Source organism: Topomyia yanbarensis, chromosome 2, assembly GCF_030247195.1.
Source record: "Topomyia yanbarensis strain Yona2022 chromosome 2, ASM3024719v1, whole genome shotgun sequence".
Taxonomy (NCBI): Eukaryota; Metazoa; Arthropoda; class Insecta; order Diptera; family Culicidae; genus Topomyia; species Topomyia yanbarensis.
In genome coordinates this window covers 449,062,774-449,083,080 of record NC_080671.1, presented here as the reverse complement: position 1 = coordinate 449,083,080, position 20,307 = coordinate 449,062,774, and the positions used below count along the sequence as shown (strand labels likewise).

General features: G+C 37.9%; 1 protein-coding gene across 1 annotated transcript; it reads left to right on the top strand.

The window, feature by feature from the left end:
* The first annotated feature begins 523 nt into the window (after positions 1–523).
* Positions 524–20,186, top strand: LOC131681095 (uncharacterized). The gene is made up of 3 exons (XM_058961804.1): positions 524–2,021; positions 2,080–2,549; positions 19,954–20,186. The coding sequence occupies exons 1-3, from the start codon at positions 1,870–1,872 to the stop codon at positions 20,184–20,186; spliced, it is 855 nt and encodes a 284-aa protein (XP_058817787.1). The 5' UTR covers positions 524–1,869.
* Positions 20,187–20,307: the final 121 nt, after the last annotated feature.

The window sequence follows — 20,307 nt, the reverse complement described above, 5'->3', positions numbered from 1 at the left end:
CAACGAGGCCGGTTGATGTGAGGTGACAATGTTGCATATGTACCTACTCCCTTCCAAGCCAAGCAAGCCGTCGACGACGACGACGATGATGAAACAAAAAAAAGTAGTGAATCAACACACCGGTTTCTGCAGTGCCGCGCGCTATCATCGCGCGTCCGAATTCTCGGGTGCAGCGGGCTTCATTCAGTCAGTCATGTGGTGCCATCATATGCTGCCGCTGCGAACGGGATGACACCGAGGCAAACAATGTGCGATGTGAGAACAAAATAAAATCATCCGGAGCACGGTTCTGCGGCCGCGGTGGAGAGGAGAGTATCGAAAAAGGCGTGGCTAATCGACTCTATTAGTATAAGTGTCAATTTCGAACCAATACATGTGATGAGTTGTAGCTCACACGGATTTTTATCGGTTTTCTTCCACTGTCCTGATCGCAGCAGGCAAGGTGAGTGAAAGTCGTGGGGAGGGGAACCGATTCTCCCGATTTTTTTGGATCATAAAAACCGATCGGTGAGCGCGCGCGATTACACTTTTGGCATTTACTCGTGAGTACCACGGTTCGTACCGCTCGCGTGCACTTTACTGATGATACCCGCCGATGATGGTGGCGAAAGCGAGAAAGCAGTCACCGTACTCTGTCGCACTGGTTGGGGGTAGCGGAAAAAAACGACATAATGTGATTTCATAATAATGTATCGATGAGACAACTCACACCACTCGCGGGTGCACGGCGAGCTACTTTGTTTATGATTTTCGTTCGCTACTGGGAGTGAGCACCTGGTACTCATCGACATTCACCAACACTACGGTGGGGGGATCTCTTTCTCAGCATGCTGCACATTTTGAGTGAGAGTGCAGTTCGTTCGATTTGTGTATTGGGTTTTTAGCTGTGTGTTGGTGGAGCGCAATTAAACGACGTGATCAATCAAACTTTGGAGACGAATTGGCGAACACATCACACCAGTCGCCGTCCATGTGTGGAGCTGGTGAGCGCGAGTAAGAGCGAGTGAGACGCCAGCACATCGTGGTGACACACGATGAATGGGTAAGCGGGAAAAAACAATCGCGACCAGGCGAGCTTGTTCAGGATCAATCGCGCGAGTGTATGCAAGTCGAAACGAGACGGTACGATGGGGGAGCAAAATGATATCAATAATAAAAATCACTTCGCGTGCTTGTGTGTGCGCATGGGGAGCTCTATCAAGCAGAGGAGGTCAAGTCGATTCGATAGCGGAGCGGAATATGTGCTGTGCTTTGGGAATAGAGCCCAGTGTGTTGGTAGGTATGTATTCGTTATTCCGGAAGCAATGAAGGGATGAATTGGACGACAAAAAAGAATGAGTCTGCTACTAAGACGATTCGGAGTACCAGAATCTTGCTAAATAGCACGAAATAACCGTCATTCGGTTCGGGTAATTAGACTTTGAAGTTGCAATTCAAAACTGAATTGGCAACCTGTCAATCAGTGTATTTGTTAATTCTGTCAACGTTTTCTTCTATCTTACTGTTAATGACATGGCCAACTGCTCTTTTCCGTTACCCAATTATCTTACAATATTTTCCCACAGTACAGCCCATAGCGGACCGTTTTTACTGCGGCACATTCGAAAACAGGTTAGGTAACCGAATTTCCTTCTCCAGCGGATGATAAGTCGTAAAATGGGTGTTCCGTGTAGCGGTATCTGATGCCAACTAACTTACACTAACCTCACTTAACCTGGCATCATATTCAAACTGTTCATTAAAAAAAAAAAACATCTGAACCCTGCCCTGCAATCTGCTTTTCGAATCCATACGCACTTTGTTGGACTCTGTTGCACCATTCACCGGAGCCTACCCGGTCAGTCTTTGTCCAGATCAAGACCTACCAAGATGTTGGAGTTCGTCTCGGTTGGTTCAGGGCTGGTACTGTTGGTGAACTTTGTCGAAGCTTACTACGATCGATTACCCGATCCGGACTACTACGATTTTGAATCATCGGAAGATTTTCAATATCCACCCGATGAAAACAATCACCACTACCAGTAAGTATTATTACTGAGGATCAACTAATTTTTGTTAACAGTGATGATAAAATTCCAGTTACCACCACCATCCAACCAATCCACCACCCCCACCGATCAAGGTAGTGAAAAAGTTTATTCCGATTCCGGCTAAACCAGTGCCACCTGCTGCTCCCTATGCCGTCCAGAAGGTCGACCTGACGAAAAACTCGGCCAGCAGTTCCGGTGGAATTTCGCACACTCTGGTGGCGATTGTTCTCGCACTGGTGGGACAATTTATCGGCGGTTTGATATTTCTGCTGATGGCTAAACTACTCGTAGGGATGAAAGCAATCCTGGTGACTAACACGGCCACCTTGGGACTGACGCTGTGGAAACATATGAAGAAGTTGAAGCGGAAGAAAAAGCATCGGAAGGGTCACAAACCGAAACCGCACAAGCATCAAAAGAAGAAGAAAAAGAAAAAGAAACATAAAAACAATAGCGAAGAAGTGTCGGTGCAGGCCAATCTGAGCCAGAAACAGATCAAGAAACTTATTAAACTTTTGAGTAAGAAGAAGATAAATATATAACGTTAATTTTATGTTTAAATTTGATGCTTTATTGATGACCGAAGTCCAGCCGGAGCTTGATGCGGAATTGTATCGGATTTTCGGCTACAATGAAGCAATCGAATTCCGACAGAATATCGTATCATATTCCGGATGTCTTTGACTTGGATATATCACGGTAGAAAACTGCGAAATCCTGTCTCCAAGTGGCACATTAGCTCGGATCCATAAAAAGCGAATCTTGCTCTGACCTCGGTGACTGCTTCTTCGTTTTTATTTTTGGGTTGTTGGTTAAAGATTCAGTATGCCATCTTACCAGGGCTGCGAGACCTAACCTCGTAATCGGGATTCCATCTTGGATATGGCAAAGCATTTCTCCTTCAGCCGTTAGTTCCGGAACAGACGCTATTTCGAGTCGCTCCTAACACGGAAAATAAACGTTTTCAACATACAACCAACGTGATTGTTTACCCGATCTTTACTAAGGTGGCTCGTACCCAGCTGGCATCACAGAAATATCAGAGATAGAGTTGCTTACCAACCTATACTTGGATACTGAAAAGGATTCGAACGAAGATTTAAATTCGACTCATATCCCTATTTCAATGGGAAATTCGCATTTAGAATCGAATTTTGTACTAGATTTCAAACGGAATAAAACTCATTTGGAAATCAAACTTGGATTCAGATTCAAATTTGAATTTAATTTGGACTCAGTTTTAAACTCGGGTGCAGTTGAAGATTCACATTCCCTTTCGGATTCGAATTAGCGACCAAACTCCGAATTAAATTCTTCTTGAGTTTAGAATCACATTTTGGAATAAATTCAACATAGATCTGTGTGTGTGTGTGTGTGTGTGTGTGTGTGTGTGTGTGTGTGTGTGTGTGTGTGTGTGTGTGTGTGTGTGTGTGTGTGTGTTAACCTTCCTATCTCCCACTAGCTGGTAGTGATTTACAGAAAAAAGATGTTTGCATGTATTTAAACATTCATGCAAATAACTTGGTTCATGGATTTAAGAAGGTGTTAGCTCAATTGACTTTCCGATGACCCATTTCGTGTGCAGTGCCAGACATATTCCGAGGTCATCGTTCCATCAACTAGCCCCGCCTTACTGTAATGTTTGTATCAATTGGATTGTAACATTACAGTAAGACTTTCGATTCCATTTAAGCAGGAAATCGACGCGTATTTAGTATATTGGTTCAATTTGTATATATAACATAACACATGTGTACTAGGAAACTTACCATTTTTGCAGTTTTCTACCTTCTTTTCTATCTCCCATTTATGTCTCCTTTGACTCTCATCCACATTTTCTGAATTCCTGCTTATTTAAGAAAGAAAAGGGGAAATAATAAAAAAGAACCGATAGACTCCGTGTTTTCCTCAGCGCTTCCGTTTTTCCTAGTCTGGAGTCACTGCCTGTTGGACTTGTGTAAGTTGTTCAATTGGAGATCTCCAAGGAGCTGTAATTGGAGGAAAATCTGACTTCTATCCAGAAGTATCAGTTTTTCACATTAATAGATTATATGTGTACACTACAAAACAATCCCGTGTATAATGCAACCATTTTTTGAACATTTATATGTACATATACACACATAAACACATACACATATATACACACATGTATACATAAAAACAGTTGAAAAATTTTACGATAGAATGATTCATATAAATCAAACTAATAAAACAAATCAAATTAGCTCAAATGAAAATCAGACAATATTAAAAAAGTTATGAAATTAAGAGAGTAAACTAAATTGTTTCAAGCTAACTAACTGTCATCCAATAACTAAAAGAACTGACTAAACCGAATTAATAAAATGAAGAAACTGAACAATATATGAACTGGGAAAAACTAACAATTTAATAAAATGATTAAAACCAATGAAGCAAACAACATGAATAAAACAATAAAAAAATTATTGAATTAATAAGATAAATAATATGAATAATGTGAATAACACTAACCGCCATGTTTGAAAAATGCAAAAACAACCAAGTCCATTGCAGCCGCCAAAAAATTTGTCGTCTAAGTATTGAAATTACCTTTAAATCGCATTCGCAAATAGCATTTGTTCCTAGGGGCAATTAGCACAGGCGAGTTGATTCAAACGTCAAACTATTTAAATCGCCTGACGATCTTCGTCCGCATTGTTTTGACCGGGTACTGACTCCATTCCCCTCTAAGAACGGTTGGTTTCAAAAACGTCCAATGAAGGACGTTCGTTGGACCAATTAGGACATCGTCCAAATAACCGTTCAACGAACGTCTATCGTTGGACCCGTGTTGAACGATTTTGAAACAATTTTTTGGACGTCTCAGTGGGTCAGATATCCGAACCGGTTCCGGAATGAGTTTAACTAGTCAAGTTCAGATGGCGCTGTCGATGCTAAGTGGGAACATTTTTTGGTAGCTCGCTCGAGTCGCGCACATACATAGTAAAATAATTGTGATGTGACGATAAGATCACTACGTCAAATTACACTATTCCAACGATATTTTTGCCTACCAACACATAACACAACAGGAGAAACGACTTACCGAGCGATTAACTTCGATTTCCTATTAAATATACTATATTTCACTGCAAAATTTTGTAAACTATGGAAGGAACGCAAAATCACTTCCGAGAAATTCGGCAGTGCTGCCACTTCTCGAATAAATTCAACATAGATCTGCATCGAAATTCATTCTCATTTAAACTTCAATTCGCAGGCACAAACTTAAAATCAGAATCAGATCCAAAATCTTATTCATATTTTGATCCGGAATCGAAGATGCGTAAAAGATATAAGATCCGATTCCTACCCAAATTTAAACTCAGACTTCGAAAATGATTTAAATTCCATCTAAGGCTTTACATCAGATTCATATTCGGTCTGAGACGACAATTCAAACTCCGTTCGACTTAACTTCTGATTCAAAATTGAACTAATGTTTAATACAAGACACGTCAAGTCAAGCACAGAATATTTTTCAGTCTTATATTTCTTCTCAGATTTAGGTTTCGGAAAAAGATTGATTTAATTTTTATGTCTTATTTGAACTCGGATCTAACTTATCTTAGAATATCAAAGATTTGAGATTACGAATCTATCATTAACTTAGACTCGTAACTTAACACGTAATCCAATTTCTGATTAGATGTCAATTCTTTGATACCTAAATAGAATATTAGGAACATTAGGATTAGAGACGGATTAGATCCGAATATGAACTCAGGTCTTAAATTGGGCGTAATTTGTTTTTAATTAAGGTATTATATTGGCTAAAAATAATTTTGAATTCTGATAAAGACATAAGATCAAACACAGATATATAACCTCGAATTGCTGTGACGGAGCTCAGAAATATTGACATCCCCCGGATGAACTTGAAAGAGGAACGAATTTCAATTCATGCTTGTTCCACTGAATGGTATCCTTCGGTTATTTGCTTCGTAACTCATTCTTTCGTTATCATTCAATTACTTTCGATTCAACTTCAGTGGTACACTGAATTTTGGTCTGAGGTAGATTTTCGAGCAAAAAGGCATAGATTACAAAGTTGTTCTCGAAAATGTTAAATATGCCAGCTTCGGCCTTAAATTGGTCCACATATAACAAATGAATGCTTTGGTTGGTGAATGAGATTGATATTTCCTCCAAACTGAAGGCAATTGATTCTGCGTGAAAATTCCAAACGGAATGTAGGAGGAATGAAGCGTTTAATGCAGGTTGCGGCAATTTCACGCAGAAATAGGCAACTGAATATGAGATTTCGCAACACTAGGATTTAGTAAAAATGCGTATTCAATGGAAGATGCCGACCCGTAGTCAGCATTGCAGATTCAAATCTGGATTCGTGGACAGGTGTGTATGGGGATTCAGATTCAAGACCAAGATCTGATGTAGACTCATATTAAAACTTTCAAAAAAGACTCGAGCTCAGAAGTCAATTTTAACTCGAATTAAGATTCAATGTTAAGGTTGGTTTACTTGAACTCAGATTTAGACTCGAACTCAAACTTAGATTCAGACCTATATTCTGATTAAAACATGAATTCAGGTTAAGTTTGAAACCTCAGCTAGAAACTTAAATTAAAACAAATTTAACATAATCAAATTATGATACAAACTAAGATTCCAACATTCAGATACAGATTCAATGCAAGGTTCAGTATGAGATTTGGACTCTTATAAAATTCTGAATTCAAGTTTAACACTTTGGATTAAAAGTTCGAGTTCATTGTAGATTCGAGAGAACAAATTCCAACCCAATTTCAAATTCTCACTCAGAAGCGGCCTCGGATTCAAAATTAGGCTAGAAGATTGAGATCTCCAGATTTAGACTCTAATCAAACATCGAATTTTGACTGTATTTCAATCTTTATTAAATTCACACTAGGATTTTAATTCTGGCTCATATCCGAAGATGTATATCCAGAGTGGAAACTCATCTGAATCATCTTATCTCTAGCTTTGGTTCAAACTGGAATCTGAAGGATTTGAATTTAGTCTTTGATCTAGAACACTAATTAAAATAATACTCAGATTCAAACTCGAATTGAGTTTATGTATAAAAGTCATACTCCATCGGTCTCAGATCTCAGAGCAATTTTCACATCGCTTGTTACATTTCGTTATATTTGGTTGATGCTTTTTGTTACATCTGATTCAATGGAAATTCACAGGTTTCTTTCAAACTGTGCAGAATGTATAACAACACAATGGCAACGGGTTTTGATAAGGGAAACACTCGTTCTTGAAAGTTCTTCGGATAGTGAATTTCGGTCTAGAATCATCAAAAAAAAAAATAATTCGTTGCAACTTACTTGGCTTTTTAAATTCTGGAATCATTTACGAAATAATTTCTGTATTGGAACAGAGAATAGGCAACGTTGTTCGAACAAATTAGTTTATTACATCGGTCATTTTTAAGTAGCTATGTGATCAGCTGTCAATTCAGTTAAACTCAGTAGCGCACCTTACCTTTGAATAGACCGTTATTTTTACATAACTTTAACGCCTGTTTTTCTGTGATTTTAGATTCATATTCAATTAATTTCGAAGTCAGCTTGAATTTATTTTGGTATCAGCTTGAAAGCTTTTTAAAATTATTTTGAAACAAAAAAATCGTTTCCGAATTTGTGATTTTTGAGGTACGATGACTAAACTGTGCACGTTTTACTTAAAAATCAAAGTTAACAGTACCTAAAACTAGTGGAAGAATGATGTAATGTAGTTAAGTGCGATATATTGCCTAATTTGAAATTTTCCAGCAAAAATTGGCGAAAAATAGCGTTAATCAAATTCATTGTGGAATTTTTCCCAGAACTTTCTGCAGCTTCCAGTCAAAAAGACAAACCTCTCATTTTGCCAGATTTTTAAATTATAGAAGTTGTTACACACAAATTTAGGAAATTTGGGTCATATTTCGCCAATTCATAAAAAACCGATTGTGGACGTTCCATGAAAACTAATATCTATGTAAAATTTCACTAACTAAAGTTGCAGTCAACTGACAAATTTTGTCAAACATTTTTAGCTGAATTGCCAGATTTTCTTTGAAAAATAGTGGCAACACTGTGCGTGAGTGACTAAACGTTGAGTTGGATTCGTGAGAGAATACGGTAGACGAGTACGGGAGAGCCAATTTGGCGAATCTGTTTTTTTTTGTATGCATGCTCCAACACATATGCCTGGAGGATTTAAATCGCTACGAGGCAAAAATGACCAGGTTTCTCTTGAATGGACCTCGCACAAACTAAGATGTTGGCGATAACGATGACGATGCTTGATCACCGTGGTATGCGGTTGTGGTACTGGATGTTCATGTGTGCGGTTCGGCCAAGTGCAACACGTAATACACGTGCACATGTTCGCCTGCACAACCGAACCCCATGTACACATAGGTTCGTGGCACCAGTTTTCTCTTTCTCACTCTCATCATCACTCAAGACGGATACAGGTCGTCAAACGGTGGGATAACAAAACTCTCACAAGTTTCCTATCTCATGCCTCCACGCGAGTCTAAGTCTATTGATGACATTTGGTCCTTAGACCGGTGACGACTGGGTGCTATCAGTCTTCAGCCGATAGTAGCAGAATGAGAGGGTGCGAACAGATCTAATCAAGGAAACACTACGGTAAAAAGGAATATCTGATCGGAAATCAGCCGCAACAAGACTTTAATCTGACTAGTATCGATGATCGCGGGTCAATACGTATTGAAAATTCACCGCGTCTGTTTTTATGAATCAAATTTCAAGTTCCGTTATTGCTAACCAGTCCGTGTATCAGGTTAACAATTCTTTGTATTTCTCTTCAATGATCGTTATTATCGCTTGTATACGTATATTTTACAAATCATCCGACACGTAAAATAGGAAATACATACCTTGATTTATAACAGCTCGCGCTATCATAACTCTTTGTCCGTATAACGTGTTATCACTCGGTAGTTTTCAACCAAATAAAAATACCTTACAGAAGTAGCGAATTCTATCTAAATACTGTTACAATAGATAGTGATCCGACCCATTACGCAGATAAGATTAGCTTTTCTAGGCAATACTCCCACGGTCGGCTGTGTGGAGTTCAAATTGCTTTTGTTTAGGGAATATAGTATACTCTCGGTAGCCGGCTGCCCAGAGTTTAAAAAAAAAACAAAAACTAAACAAGATCTCTTTTTCGAGTGATAATGCACTCGAAAACTAACTAAACAACTACCTAATAAAATATGCTTTACAGGTCGCATCGCTTGCTTGGAGCGAATCGTAGACCTGATACCCTTCCAAACTACCAACTCCGCGACACCTATGAAAGAGTCTGATGAATCGTCGTCCTTCCGATAAGTAGGTGGAGCATCAACACTTCCTGTCTACCTTATCCTTTATCCTTCCCCGTGCACGATGGAGATGGGGCCGGCCGGCAGTTACTGATCGCTGAGTTCCGTGAGAGAATGAAGAAGAGTGTGGCTGTTGTTTTTTCTTTTGTATGCATGCTCCCAACGCTTGCCTGTACATGGAGGATCACTGCGAAGCAAAAATAAACGGTTTCTCTTGGATGGATCTCGCACAAAAGAAGGCAAGCGATGACGATGACTATGCTTGAGCATCGCGGTGTTGCTGCGGTTGTGGAACTGGCTGTTCATTTGTGTGCGATGCACTGCGTTCATCGATGCAAGGGCAGCGCGTATTTCTACGGTGAAAAATGGGACACGGAAAGTCTGCGACACTGACTCTCGAATGTTTCGATTGATAGAAAGCGACAGATGAATGTGTGCAATGCTGCAGGTGTACAATATTCATAAACCTGCACTGCGCACGTTAAGAATTAGAAATTGGATAATGTTCCTATTTTGGTCCTAACGCTATATTTTTAACTACTCTTAAATGTTGCAATATTCTCTTTAACGTAAACTAGTACAAAAATCGCAAAAAGTAGTTTTTTCCTTATCGTTTGCTAAACCTTCATTAAAATCAATCAACTAGTGCTTTTTTCGCTATCTATTTTTATATCACTCTAAGCTCAACCTACAACATTTACTTATTGAGCAGAAATCACCCAATTTTTAAAAAGATAGCAATAAATGTTCTATTCTGTGCATCTAATCTCAGCACAATAAACGAGTTGCCGCTTCATAGGTTTGCCAAATCTCCCATTACTTGCACTCCTTGCCAAGAGCTAACAACTGATAATAATTAGTTTCATATTCATCATTGCATTGTACCAACTTGAGATTTATTGGAAATAAAAAATTTATCTCTGCAATCAATAATCAGTTTATTTGAAATAATGTGTTAGCAAGCTCATCCTACTTACACAAAACTCCTATTCTTGCAACATCTATGAAGATACCCTTCAGCTTCGCTTGTAAATGTTGAACTAATATTCCTTCCCTTCGCCGGTCATTTGAAAAGACGTGACCTGGTGTACTGCTGTGGTGCTTGTTCCACTATAAAGAGCAAAGCGTTAATCCCAAATGTTATAAACTTGCTGTTTTGTTGCAAAAAGTTTATATTTTTTCTTCTAAAATTGTTGATTTTGAATGAATTCTGGCCACAAAAACAGAAATATACAAAAAATACCCTTCGTTGACGAAGAAGTCATTGTAATAGGAAATTGAAGGGTTATTAAGTCAAATCGATCGGTTTAGTTGCTGCTAAACGCTAACCTTTTCCTGAAAAAAACGCGTAAATTGCGTTTACAGCTTGAGGTATTGTACAGTGTTGAAATAAGTAATATTCGACTTACATAGTCAGTTGCTTTTGAAATTTTGAGGACACATTCTTGATTCGAATTTTTCGACACAATCAAGTGGATATAACCGCTTAAGAAGCATATCGAGATCAATTAGGAATCGTTTTTGAAACATTTTGTTATGTTTCAGAACTGAAAAAAAATAGATTAGGTGGTAAGTAACAATGGGAGATTCACTGTGGCTGCTTTTTCTTCCGTCCATTACTCGGTCGTTTCAACATTAACTACTCAACTTTTCATAATATTTTAGTAAAAACCGTCGACTTTCGATAGTAGTAGGAAAAGTAATGAAAAGTGTTATAGTGACGTCGTAATAGTCGAAAGAGCAAGTAAAGAAATAGATGCTCTCAATGGTGCTTAGGTCCCATTGAAAATTTTCTCTAGAATTATTTTAGAGCCATAAAAAATCAATTAAGAATTATTTTGGAGTGGATTCATTTTAGGAATGGTTCCTGTATTTTTTAAAAGTTGTTTCTGAATCATTTTGAGGTTTTTAAATATTTGTTTGAACATATTTTATGAATCATCGAAAAATTATTTCATGATCAAGACTCTATTGGAAGTCGTCACGAATTTCTTTCTTATCATTTCGGAATGATTTTTGATTCGTATAGCAATTTCTCTAGAATCCCTTCGAAATCAGCAAAGAAATGATTTTATTACATAATGGATTCATGTTGGAATCATAGAAGAATATTTGGAATTAATTTCATCTTTTAAAATCATTTCCGAATCATTTGGGTATCTTTTTAAATCAATGCAATAAGAATCATCTCGAAATCAATCAATCTTCCTGGACCATTCTCTAATCAAATCGGACTCGTTGAGCAGTCCTTTCAGAATTATTTGGGAATAATATTCAAACCAAATAGAAATTACTTTCTTAAATCATTTAGGAATGAACCTGTATTCGTTTGGCAATTTTTTTTTTTTTTTGAATAAGTTTAAGTTCAATTGATATATTTTAGAACCCATTTCGATTGAATCTAAAAATCATTTTAAAATCTTTCCAGAATCAGTTCGGAACCATTCCAAGTCAGTACTACTCACTCTCAGCAGCTTCGAATGAATGTACGTAAGTCTACGAGTGTGCCTAGAGCAGTCAACCCTGCGAATTTTCCCGTAGATCTACCCTTTCTACGGATCTACGGGTTAACTCGTGGAATCTACGAAATTTTCATATCTTCTTTAGAATTCAACGGAAGTTTAGTAAAAATAATACATATTTGATTTTTCCAATTGAATTTCTATAATGTTCGCTCGATAATTGTGTCATTAAGCCATATACTGTTTTCATTTTTTTCGATGCAGTTATCATTAAAGATACGCAGTACAACTGTTTTTCGCCGTTTCGCTTTTTTCATGGGATTCATTAACTCTGACATCAAATAGACAATCGTGCATGCTTTGCTCAATTGAATTCCAAAAACAATCGAACCAGAATTGTGGATAACTTCTTCATCGAACACTATAACTGAACTTCATAGAATTTCTGAACGTTGGCATGACTTCAACAGATTATTCCAAGCGAAAGGACCTATAATAATATTGCAACACAACACTGACAACATCGCAAGCTTGTTAAAGCACGAAAGAAAGAACATCTTAAATTGTGTTCAGCTGTGAACCTGGAAGAGGTTGTTGGCATTGGTGCAGATTCTGCACTCGAGTAATAGGCGCATGTGAATGTTTTTCGTTCAAAATTAGAACAAAACCTCAGGCAGCAATCGTCATGCTAACGAAACGATGATTGGTTTTTCTTTCGAACTAACGAGAAAATATTCGACGGAATGAACTTTAGACTTTGCAAGAAAGGTATGTCTGTTCCTGTGTAGAAATTTGTGCGCATCGTGTCGCATGGGAACTGCACAATCCACTCACATTAATCGACAAATTCCCAGGTACACTAGTATCATCCAAAAATACTGATCGTGAGTAGGACAGAAACAAACTAATTTTTTTTAAAGAATCTTCCTGATCCGCTAAAGAGTCGATAATTTAATTCATACAACTTGAGACAAGTAACAGTGGTTTTTATTCATAAACCAGGATAACCAACTTTCGACCACAATTCGTAACGGCCGATTGAAATGCCATTCTACTACGAATGGCATTTCGCGCTACTTTTCACCAAAGTTTAACTAGCATACGTTCCAGTGAGAGAAAGAATTATATAAAGCACGCGTTTCTGTAGCAATTGTTATCCCTGATTAGCTTCACCATTAATTCTAAACAACTATCAGTACAATTTGTTGTCAGAAAATCACATTAGCTTTTCTCATAGCGATACGGCAACTTCTTGAAGCGGTTACATGGATTTAAGCTCTTTTCTTTACAATTCCTTTCTGAACGGTGTTGATGAATATCTTGATTGTCAATACAAATGGCAAACGGTTTCTATCACAGAGCTACATATTTGCAAAAACCATTGCCGGGTATCTTTGAAAACTTTTGCACAGGGGTTGTAAATTCGTGTTCAAGCGTGATCCAGCTTTACTTCAGCTTCTAGAAATGGATAGCATGATCGCTAAAGGTTCACATTTAAGTACATGAAGATGAAGGTCGGTTCGACTCTAAACGCACAAAAGGATACATCAGGTATCGAGAGACGAAATGCCAACAAAAGATCGATTTACTTCGCACATTAATTTGATCTTGGTCGGACGGAAATTTACAAAAGTTGTATGAAACGACGATACTCTCAGTAACTTAGCAAGGAAACTACTGTTTCCGTTTTGCCGCGAACACTCACATTAAAAACTTGGAACGAATACAGTGTCGTTGTTAGCGTATTACCCGATCTATTTCGAAATTGTCTGGGATTAATTTTGCGATAATTTGAGAATCATATAAGAATTTTTTTTAAGTATTTTTGAATAATTTCAGAATCATCTTGGAGTTGCTAGAATCATTTTGAAATTGGTTCCAGATGATTTCTGGATCAATCAAGAACCGTTTAGATATACTTCTGAATTGAAATTGTAACCATATCATCGGAATTATTTCGGAATTGTTTATCATAGTCATTTTATAATAGTTTAACAAATCATTCAAAATTATTTTGGAGTTTTTTTTTCAAAATTGGTTGGGAATTATTCCCAAGATATTTCTGATTCAATGTGGTTCAATTTCGGAATCATTTCAGCATCATTTAAGAATAATTTTAGATTCGTACTGGAAATCAACTTAGAATCATTTCAGAATCATTTTGACAATTTTTTAGAACCATTCGTAATCAATCAAGAATAATTTAGGAGTCATTTCAAAATCCCTTTGGAATCACTTTGGAATATATTACGTTCACAGGTTATAATGGCTCCAGGAATGTCCAACTCCTGCCGAATCTCCTCCCACAAATTGTCAGGAAACCGTACTTGCTGACTGACGCAAATTGAGGACGCCAACACATCCTGCTTCGGGTGGAGTGACCTCCATTGTAGTCCATTGTATTTCTGGGGAAGATGTAGATTAGGACGAAAGTAACCATGAGAGATTCTCTTTGGAGTCTATCTCTTCTTTTCATTACTCGATCGTTTCAACATTTACTACTGAATTCTTCGCACAATATTCTAGTGAAAATGATCGGCTTTCGTTTCGGCACTGGAAAATTAGTGCAAAGTGTTATGGTGACGTCGTAATAATCGAAAGAGAATTGTAAACAAAGAGAGGCTCTCAGTGGTACTTACGTCCTAATCTAAATTTTCTCCAGATTTCTTTTATTTATAAAAGCTTCCAAAATAAATTCTATGATGTACGGTGGAGTAGTAATTCTAATTACTACTTAAAAATGATTCGAAAGTGTAGTGTTAGACTTGTTGCTCATACTCGCCAGAATTAAATTGTAGACGAATTTGTTTCTAAATGTTTCACATGAACAAATGTACATGCAGGCCCGATGAGAGGGGGAGGCAGCCAGGGAAATTGCCCTGGGGCCCGGATCGTATTTGGGGGCCCGCGATCTTACCCGAAAGATTGGCGAACACGTCCGGTATTCATAAAAGATCACAAAATAGCATTAGTAATTTCGCCTTAATAAATTGTTATATGATGAAAGCACATAAAAATGAAAACTTTTTTTGATAGTTGACATTTGTTAAAACAATCGTTCTTAAGGAAGTTGTCTACTTTCTGTACAAGTTTAAAAAACGAGTTTTGTAGCTTGAATCGACGGAATAAACTACAAAATATTGAGAAGCCAATTTAATGTATTTTCAAAGAAAGCAATAGAGCGTCAAACAGAAAAGCGAGCGCACGGACAAACGCATTCGTCGTCTTCTACGTTCGCTTTTTTGCTGGTGGTGCCGGTTGTTGGCTTGGAGACACTGGGCGTGATTGTTGTTGAGTGAATATTTGTTCCTGTCAGATCCGTAGATATTGGTTTTGTAGCCGTTTGTGGTTTGGCATAAGATAACAGTGTGCTGTTTACGGTTATAGTAGGTGTGCTTTTCTTAGCTGCTTTTGCACAAAGTTTTCCGTGGTGCAGTGTCTTTTTGTAGAATTCGTGCATAGGAATCTACCATGGTTGCATAACCAGTATTGTCTGATGAATCGTCCCATTTTTGGTTGATCCGCATAAAATGGTTACATATGAAAAAGTTGATTTGTACGAAAGTATTCTCACCACAAGAACAAAGTTAGGGATACACGGGAAAATGCCAAGTTACAGCTCTTATGGAAGCCACTTCTCCGTATCTTGACATAAATTTGTCAATCACGATGTCAGAGGCATGTGGATATAATTCGTGTAAGCACATCTCTCTGGAGTCCTTGCCTATGTATACGGGGATGATGTTGTTAACGTGGCAGCTTTCGTTGATGTGCTGCACGTTGTTCCGCGAATGTTTCTTAATGTTTGATATGGTGCATTTACAGGGCGTTTACTTCTCCTGGTTTGAGCACAATCTGCACATTTATAAATTATTTCACTTCCCGAGTAGCTGGTCTTACAAGACATTTCCAAAAATCAATAGCAACACAATTCGTCTGCAGTCGTTTTTGCCGTGTATCTATAGCGGAACGATTTTCAGTTACTATTCTGGGCGAGATGAGAAGGTAGACTGACCTTAATTAATAAGTGATTAAAATGGATAACCTTTTTGTATTTTTGGATTTTTATAGCACGTTCAGTTCATCCAACAGCAGCAGTACTCGGTTGCCCACTATACTCGCAGTTGTTTAATTTGCGTTTTCTTATGTCTTTCTGTGTCTATATCTTTGTCGGGTCCTACATATTCTCACAGCATATTAAAACCGGCTCCTGCGTTAGCCAAATCACATTGTTTATTTTTTAAACCTGCATAAAATCTACGATTGGTAACGGTTTTCTTGGATTCAATATGAAATAAACTTATATAAATTGAAAATATTTTTGATGTAATAATTTTAAGCGAGAATTTCGAACTGCATCTGCTACCTTCTTACTTTGCTTACAAAAAAAGCTAAAACTGCTCCATTGCTACTAGCAAATAAATCAGTCCGTGTATCGCTTTGTCTGCACAGTAGAAGCAAAATGTCGTGTTCCAAACCACTATGGCCAATGTTTACACCCTACAATTTCACCATGTTAGACATAGCGTACTGATTATGTTCCAGACCATCAATCAAGTAGACGTGTTTGTTTCACGAAACGAAATATATCCGCTCACTGTTAGAATAAAAATTCCAAATTCCTCCGGGGGTTTGAAGAATTATTCCTGCTATTATAACACTTGAAGATCGTTCAGAGGCGCAGAATGCTCAGCTTTAATTGTTTTGTGTCGTTACCCAAATAACCCTAAGCACTAAATTAAAATTCTAGATAAGCTATAAGTTAGCATTTCCATTGCTAGCTGGACGTGTACAAGTATTTTTTGATGCTTCAATGCACCTAAAATGTAAAGCATTAAATCTAGAACTATATCGACATACAGAACATAGACATCGTGCTAAAAAGCTTTTGAAGATAAATGCTATAAAACTTTTAAAGAAAACTCTAAGTGCTAATATAGAATCTTCTTATAGTGCTTTGAGACACCGAACAATATCAAATATACGTATGTGTTCCAATAGTCACCAAACTAGTGGTTTTCGACTGCGGATTAAATCCCATTTCTATAGGCACTAATTCGTCAATTTAAAGAGACGGTTTGTCAAACAAAAAAAGAGAGGAAGGGTGGGTGGGGATTCATGGTAAGGCGCAAATCTCCGATCAATATGGCGAACGTGCCATTTGAGCAAGACGCTACTGCTTCCTGATTCCTGAGTACCCGCAAATTGAAAAACTCGTAGCTGTGGCAATTTTACCCGATTTGGATACCACGGAATAAGAAGCTGTCGAAATTCACCTGTCTGGCACGCTATCTGTGGATGTGGCAATATGAGTCAACGGGAGACTAATAGAAACCACGGACTCATGAGTTTCCCACGGCTGAAGAGGAACTAACTCATACTGAACTAGAGGGCTAGGGATTAAAAGGGTCCGGCAGTAATACAAGCCTTGGGGCCCGACGCGGCTCTCGACGGCCCTGTGTACATGTCATATACATCGTTTGTAATTCGATCGCTACAACAAAGGCAACAAATTGAGGCTATCTTCATTGATTTCTCAACAGCTTTCAGTATTATCAACCACCAAATTAATATTGACAAACCAGATCTACTGGCTTCGATCTTATTGGGCGTGAAATATCTGTGATATTCAGTGAAACAATAGCACCTCCTTCAGTCGTATCATCCGGAATTCCTCAGGGAAGCCATCTCGGCTCATCTATTTTTTCCCTATACCTCTTTTTATAATCAATTGTTTTAGGCTGTCTTACGCAGACGACTTTAAACTTTTTCGTTGCTCTTATAATACGAAACACGCTTTGTTTTGGAATTGGAGGTTAGTTTAATCGCTGACTGGTGTGAAATTAACAAGATGTCACTGAACGCGGCAAAATGCTCGATCATCTCTTTCTCTCATAAAACATCCGCTGTTTCATTTGATGGAATAATCCTAATGTGAGACACAGTAATAAAATACTTAGGAATCATACTAGATTCCAAGCAGTGGCGGATCCAGGGAGAGGGTCTTGGGAGTCTGGACCCTCTCCCCCAAATTTTTTTAACTTCATGAGAAATTTTAAAGTAGTTTCTATTTTAAATTCATTCTAAATTCTAAAACATTCCAAATCAGATTCGTTCACCAAAACTGATTTTAATTAACCCTCCGGAAGTCGCGCTTATGGCCCACTGAACGAGCAGCCGCTGGTGCCGTAAGACGATTTCACTAGATTTTCAGAGCAGCGTGCACTCAGTGCACTAGCGCGACTGCCGGAAGGTTAAATGAGGGTATTACATGTTACGTATTGTACAATGAATATTTCTAAATCGAAATTTTGGACCCCCTCCGAAATCAGCTCCTGATTCCAAGTTAACTTTCAATAACTTTTTAACCGACATTTTATCTAATAATTCTCATTTTATTACTCAACCGTTTTTGCGATAAGTTCTATTTATCCCTTTAACTTTCAAGAAACTATGTTCGCATACCCTTTCGAATAACTAGAATAAGCGGTATTGTAATTTTATTATGGGTTACATTGTGCCTGCAGATTTTCTTTATTTTATGAGATTTTCACTAAAAATTGAGAAAATATATGCGTGATATAAAAAGATCGTGAAAGTATAACTATTCCATTAAGCTTTTCCCTAGCGAACTCCATGGAAAAAATAATCGGAATAAAAAAGAAAACAACATAGTTGTACGACATTCTAGCAGTTGTTTAGAATAGTGATAACTATATCGGACCACAGTCTCAGTCTTGTGTTGTCCAATAAACGGCAAGACAAAACAATACATGATTGATATCGAAGATGAGATGAAAGCCTTAATTTTAATTCCACAGCAGCAGATCGCTTGCCATATCGTAAGTATTTTTGCGAAATTATCGGCAAAGAAAAATATATACTTACCGTACACTTCTCCACGACCAGTTATCAGCTAGAGCTTTTCACCAAGACGTTGTTTATAATCTATTTTGACGCATGTTTAGCCTCAGAATGCATCTATTAATTGGAATTGAAATTTGTTCGTAGGGATGTTTCACTCCTCTAGTTATTAAAATGGTTTGAGTGATGCTGATGCAAGGAGAATCAGTTTTGGAAGCGTTTAGGTTGGTAGTACACGCTTTATTTTTATGCCGAATTTTAGCATTTTTCATCAAGGTGTGCACAGCCAAGTGCACATAAATAGTTGCTTAGCGCGGAAAACCAGCAAACAATATCGCTTTGTAGAGACATAATTTTGCAGACTACATTGCAGCGTGGAAATTGGAGAGCTGAAATGAGGGTGCGGAGTACTAATAAATAGTGTTCCTCCTATCTAGTAAAAACCTGGCCAACAGGAAATCAGTTAAGACGGCAAACAACAATTTAAAATATAGTTCAGTAAGTCTGTCTGCTGTGAAACATGTTGGTAGACAATGAATCGTAGTAACTCGGCCTAAGCTCGACACCTACCAGCAGAAGACAAGAGATTAGTCTGTAAGATTGTAAGCCTGTTTCTAATGACCCTACCACTTCTAGTTTTTCGATCTGTATATTTCACATCATTGCTCTCCCCTGAGTACTATTGCTCTAAAATTTTCGTAACTTTCGCTACTCAGTAGACTCTGCCTAATTGAATGTCGTTAAAAGGTAAACAAAAATGTGATTATATTTTAGTCGAAATAAAATTTGGATGTAGTTAACCCTTACATGCATGAATTGCATTTTTCTGAGGTACTCATTTTTTGGATTAGATACAATCTATGCCTCTTGTTTGGGCTTTATATCACGAAATTCGGTATGTTGCCAAATGGTAACAGTATGCATTTTAGGGTTAAGTGTCGGCTGTACATTTTCCCGCTTACCCATTGTTTTTCGTAATTTTCCCACCTAGACTACAGGTTTCGTAGTGGCTGAGAAAGTTACGAATTTCTCCGATTCTGTTCTAAGAGATCAACTCTAAAAAAATAAAATAAAACCAATAGTACAATATTTCCAACTACTCGTTTTAGAACACGAATTTCAGCTTGTTTTTAAGTGCAAAATTTATCTAGATTTTCACTACCATAAAAATTTGAAAAAAGTTATGATAATCAATGTGTACTATAGAACCTATTGAAATGTTACATCGTACCTCCTGCAGCATACGCAAGGCCAACTCAATCGTTAACCATCCCAACAGCTGGTACTCAACTAGCCAACCGTACCCAGCACATCCCCACCAGCTGTCAGAAGCCCCATCAATTCATCCCATTTTATCGGACCACCGAGGCTAGTTCCGAGCATCATCAACGGCACAAATCACGCACATCCTTGCTCTTTCCCAGCCTGGAACCGAGTGCGGAAAGCGGAACTTTTCCCAACGACGTACGGTGATCAAATGAAAAAGGTGCACGGAAAAAGGTAAATAAACCACCACTTGCTCATTCGATGTGTACTACACTCTCTTCCTTCTCTCTACATGCGGTCTAGCTATAGCAGAGCAATCCGGCATAGT

Excerpts from the sequence above, each read along its gene's own strand:
- LOC131681095 (XM_058961804.1), top strand. The coding sequence starts at position 1,870 with ATGTTGGAGTTCGTCTCGGTTGGTTCAGGGCTGGTACTGTTGGTGAAC. Across the intron at positions 2,022-2,079 it reads GAAAACAATCACCACTACCA|TTACCACCACCATCCAACCA; the intron begins GTAAGTATTATT and ends ATAAAATTCCAG. Across the intron at positions 2,550-19,953 it reads GAAACTTATTAAACTTTTGA|CATACGCAAGGCCAACTCAA; the intron begins GTAAGAAGAAGA and ends TACCTCCTGCAG.